This window comes from Phyllobates terribilis, unplaced genomic scaffold, assembly GCF_046119375.1.
Source record: "Phyllobates terribilis strain yellow unplaced genomic scaffold, ASM4611937v1 Scaffold_1__5_contigs__length_1240528914, whole genome shotgun sequence".
NCBI classification, from domain to species: Eukaryota; Metazoa; Chordata; class Amphibia; order Anura; family Dendrobatidae; genus Phyllobates; species Phyllobates terribilis.
In genome coordinates this window covers 1,059,012,394-1,059,017,610 of record NW_027362761.1, presented here as the reverse complement: position 1 = coordinate 1,059,017,610, position 5,217 = coordinate 1,059,012,394, and the positions used below count along the sequence as shown (strand labels likewise).

General features: G+C 41.3%; 1 protein-coding gene across 1 annotated transcript; it reads right to left on the bottom strand.

The window, feature by feature from the left end:
• Positions 1-381: 381 nt before the first annotated feature.
• FGF20 (fibroblast growth factor 20) lies at positions 382-5,015 on the bottom strand. The gene is made up of 3 exons (XM_073656700.1): positions 4,287-5,015; positions 1,844-1,947; positions 382-1,391 (listed from the first exon to the last, which is right to left on the bottom strand). The coding sequence occupies exons 1-3, from the start codon at positions 4,693-4,695 to the stop codon at positions 1,146-1,148; spliced, it is 759 nt and encodes a 252-aa protein (XP_073512801.1). The 5' UTR covers positions 4,696-5,015; the 3' UTR covers positions 382-1,145.
• Between the last annotated feature and the right edge of the window lie 202 nt (positions 5,016-5,217).

Below are 5,217 nucleotides of genomic sequence, written 5' to 3'. Positions count from 1 at the left end.
GCACTTTTTCTCATGTCCATCCATTCTCATGACTGCAATAAGAAATTTTAATACCTGTATGGGCCCATTTTGGCAGCTTTGCTATCTCCCTGTATTACTTAAAAGAAAACTTGAGTTCCTTTCGCTTGATACAGTTGCCAAAACAAAGCACATGACAATCTAGCGAATGTGCAGCCAAGTCACAGCCTTATCTTCGGAAAGATATTAAAAAATAATGTTCTTTAACATTGGCTGGAATGACAAACCACAATGAATGGAAGCAGGTAGCAACCTCTCCAGCTGTATTAAAAGTCATTTAGGATATGTTTAATGTCAACAGATGTAGATACCAAGGCTAAAAGAAACGCCAAAAACCAAAACAATACCAGCTCTTTCATCTCAGCGTTTAATACCTTTCAAAATGGACATTTAGTTTGTTACAATTTTAAGGCATTCATATACATAGCAGGATTCCTATACCTCCCTTTGTTGTCAATACCCAAGGTATCCTGATCAGATAAATTATTGTTTTCATAGTCAAAAATTAACATTTTCAAAAATGACGACTTTCATGGAGTCGGCAGAAAATTTGGAATGTCATAGTCAGCTGATAAAATACAAGTTTAGCTCATGGTCAAAGAACTAAGACCGGTCTATGAACGCATCGGTAAAAAATAGAATTTTTAAATAAATAAGTATAAAAAATAAATATATATTTTTAGATATATGCATATTAAGTCCACAGGTTGAAAATTTGCATCCTTAGCAAGACAGAGAGAGATGTCTGTAGGGAAGTACAGAACTGCAGATCCATCTTTGTTTTCATTTGCAATCCGACGTGAGCGGGCACATTGGCACGTCCTATCAATTCATCTGAATTAGAGGTATGGAGGGGTCATCAGTGCCAAGCAGATGGTCCAATTCTCTTTCTATATAGCCATGTAATTCCATAGAAAAGCAGCATTTGTATCTTGGCTCTCTGCTTTATCCACCAGTTACATTGACCACTTCCACAGAGTAGGTGGTCCTTACTATGTTCACTAGCATTCTATGGTCATTGTCACCGATGGCAATTAGGAACCATAGTCTTGTCACAGAACAATCTTCACTTTTCCTGAGGAAAAAGCTGTATCAAAATAGCAAGCGGATAGGCTTTGTCCACATCCTCAACTATATCCCATCACTTCCTTATAGAGTTCAGGCACTTTTTCTGGATCCACAGGTCTGGGCAGAAAATGTGTAAATTTTTGATGCCTCTTAGCCCTGGCTCCGTCTCTTGGTGTACCATCTTTGTTAAGTGCTACAAAGTATCGCCTCCCAGAGTCACCATGTTTGTATAGGTTTGATGAGTAGGTATTATACCAATTTTCTTCAAACTGCTCTCTGAAAATGCATTCAGAAGTCAACTTTTCCTTTAAATAAGACAAAAAAAAAAAAAATGAATTAGTATGTTATAAAAGTGTTTTTTTTCCCCATGAAGGCATCTTCGATTTGTTCCATGAAGCTACATTAGTAATAAAACATCTGCCACAAGATGAGATTGGCACAATTACAATTTTAGCTTATTTTATTTCATTACAGCCAAAAAAAAAAAATAAAAACGGCGACCTTTTTAAAATAAACTAAATATTGTAAAACTTTATTAGTACCAGTTCATTAACATACCATGCTATGATGATAACACACACACCAACAAGTGTATTTAGCCAAGCAGGTATTGAGTCAAAACCACGAGAAACTTTTGAAGTTGAGCAATTCCTTGAGTTTGTCATAGACTATGTAAATTTACTATTTCTTAGCAAAATATATATTATATATATATATAAAAATTTCTAGGTTTCTAAATACCAGGAGTCAAACTTACCGATCCAAAGAGTTCTCCTTTATCATTCATTCCAAGGTACAGACCACTGTCCACCCCCCTAATGCTGACGAGACCAATGGCGACACTGATGAACTCAAGAATACCTGTTCGAAAATACAACGTATAAATCAGTGATTTAAAGGATCAGTTGGTGCATCTATTATTAATATGACCAAATACATAAAAATTGTGACTTATGCTTTGTATGTTGCCCTGGGTTCCATTAATTGGAAACGTCACATCTATCGTTTTGCCAATGCATTTCCTCAATGACGTATCACTTTAATAAGACTGTACATTGCAATAAATCTAAATAGTCTCTCCCCTGTGTGTGGACAGGTTCCATATAAAATGTATCAAAAAGGGAAACATTTCCAGCATTGCGATCTTCATAAAACCAGAACTGTGTAGGAATACTCAAAAAAAAAAATATACATGAAAAAACTGCTTATTCATTTCAGATCTACTTTAGGTCCTTTGAGCTATAACTAAAAACCTAGATTAGATACAAAATGACCAAGCGTATTTTCATTAAATTTTAGTGCTAGTCAATAAATTTATTTTTTTTTTTTTAAGGCTACAATGCTGGATTTTTCCATTTTATGTCTGATGTGTCCTGCACCTGATCTAGGTTACACGATCTTTTAGCTATAAAGTTATTTCCAGCTGATCTTCAGTGTGCAGCCTATTAAATAATAATATGTCTGATATAAATGTCAGATATTAATAATCATTAGTGCCATTTAGTCCATAATAAACAATGTCCAGTGGTTAGTCTGATCTTCCAAGAAAGTATGTGATATGCACAGATCATGTTTATGGATCATCTATGATTCTTCCCTTTTTTTTCCCTTCCAAAAGATCTTACAAAATAACCGGAGTTTTCAATAGATGATGGTGGTATTTTGTCTTTTTAATGCTATCTTTTTCAAAGAAAAACTTTAAGAAAAAAAAAAAAAACAAGCAGGTGAGTCAACCAGGCAAGAGACCACATCAGAGGAGGCTCCGATGAGAATAGGGGCGGCATAAAGGAGAGCGGTATAAAAGAACAGCACATGTTTGATCTCTATCTACAACTTCAGCTTATTAGCAGGATCTCCCTGTTCACAGACCATACAACACTTTTCTTGCCTGCCGAGAGTGACAACCTGGCACCACCACTCATTTATAAATGAACTTCTCCTTCGGGATTTTTATAGGCTGGAAGATTAATTAACCCTTCAGTCGACAACCGCTTCTATTTGATGTCAGGCATCAAAAGAGTTAAGAATAATTGATATTTATTGTCCTGGCTATGGGAAAGTGACGGAAAACATTTTAATCAGTTATACAGCAGCTAAATCAATAAAAGGGGGGGAAAGTGCCTATCAACAATAGTTGGTTTGTTCAGATAAAAAGAACATTGAATAAATACCCTGATCATTATTCACTCTTCCTGTCAGATAAGCATTTACATCCTTGCCTGTCCTCTGAGGAGGCTTTTAGGTAAAAGTTAATAATATTACACTTTTATTGTTTCTTTACTACAGTAATTTGGTTACTGGAGAATACTGAATAGAAGAATTGTGTATATGATACAACTTACATTATTTGGTTTATGTCACTTTTACATGTGCAGCATAAGTGTTATGTCTCTTACCAGATGCTCCTAGTACATACAGATCTTGGATGTAGATAATAGTGGTCCTTACAGTATATTGACCAGCCACTATATGAAGCCAATATACAGATTTAGACATTACTACATTCTGCATGGTGTGTACCACATCAAAGATATTCCAAAATGTAGTATACTGCATATAGATAGATGTACAATCCTCATGTATAGCATACAGGTATGTGATATAATGAAGTGTCATCAACACAGGTGGGTGTCCAATAGGCCAATCCGAGAGTGTATTCTACACTGCATATACAGCAGGTAGATGGACTGCACACCTGTGTACTACTTTAAGAGGTGTTAGACACTGCACAAATGTGCAGCTCTGCATTGTAGGTGTGCAAATCTGATGTGTATTAAGCAGTTGGGTATGCAATCTCGTAAATAATATATGTTGCAGAAAGGTAGGCACCCGGCGGCAGAGCGCGGCGCACAGGTAGGCGCCCGGCGGTAGAGCGCGGCGCACAGGTAGGAGCCCAGCGGCAGAGCGCGGCGCACAGGTAGGCGCCCGGCGGTAGAGCGCGGCGCACGGGTAGGAGCGCAGACATAAAATGTAATATATGAATACATGTAATTATAAAGTTTGTTGCAGAATGATTACAATTAGGAGTGCAGTTCTGGAGTGCCCTATACATTGCAGGTGGACAGGTGTGCAGTCAGTAAGGCACACAGGAGACATTTAGGCATATACCAGGTAACATTCACTAATACAAGATGACACTGGGGAATTCTTTGCCCCCTATAGTGCCCTTCCTCCATAAGGAGTGCACAGTGGCTACCTACCAAAGCGGCTGTGGTCCTGCCTGGTGCCCTGCACAATGCCATCTGGGAGGATCTGGAGGTGGAAGCCCGTCCTGCAGTAGAGCTGGCGGCGGCGCAGGATGCCCTGGAGATGCGCCAGGTCTGATGGAGCGCTGCGGGAAAGGCGCTCAGGTTGTCCCAGGGGGTCGTTGTATAACAGGGGGGTGTCCCGGGCAGGAGGAGGCAGCAAGAAATGAGAGCCGACTTGTCCCAGGGTGTCCAGCCCCGCCAGGTAGTTCCCCACCTCGAGCAGTGGAGCCATGTGTGCGCCGGGGCTCAGTGGATCAGTACCTGTGCTGGCACCTGGCGCGCTGCTCCAGATACGGGGATGCCGGGCAGGCGGCTGCCGACCTCTCTGTGCGGGCACTTTATATAGGGGCCCAGTTGACATAAGGTAATGAAGCTGGAGCTCGGGGTTTCTTCTTCACACCTCTGTTCACACTGTGCAAACTGTTTGCCTCCCAGTGCAGGCCCATTCACAGGTAATGCTAATCACAGCCATGATCACAATAATTCACATCTCTCTGCAGGCTGCCCCGACTGCACCCTGGGGGCATGGTAGGGCTTAGGGGGGAGAAGACAACTGGACACGTCTGGAATGGAGGCAGCACAGCAGAGGGTCCGGTCCTCAGAAGAAATCCCGGGGAAGCAGCTGCAGCTAGCAGTGATCAGGATGCCGGAGGTCCTCGTAATGCTCAGCCTGGACAGGTGCAAGGAAAGGTAGAGCCTGCAGAGGCGTGGTCTGCAGCCTAGACCTCCCCAGACACACAGCTGCAAGGACAGACACACAAACTACACCTGCCTCCATACAGACTGGGCACTCACTGTGCCACACCTGCCTCCATACAGACTGGGCACTCACTGTGCCACACGTGCCTCCATACAGACTGGGCACTCACTGTGCCACACCTGC

Coding starts and splice junctions, on each gene's coding strand:
- FGF20 (XM_073656700.1), bottom strand. CDS start 4,695: ATGTCAACTGGGCCCCTATATAAAGTGCCCGCACAGAGAGGTCGGCAG. Junction 1,948..4,286: donor GCAGGACCACAGCCGCTTTG/GTAGGTAGCCAC, acceptor ATTTTCGAACAG/GTATTCTTGAGTTCATCAGT. Junction 1,392..1,843: donor AAGGAGAACTCTTTGGATCG/GTAAGTTTGACT, acceptor TCTTATTTAAAG/GAAAAGTTGACTTCTGAATG.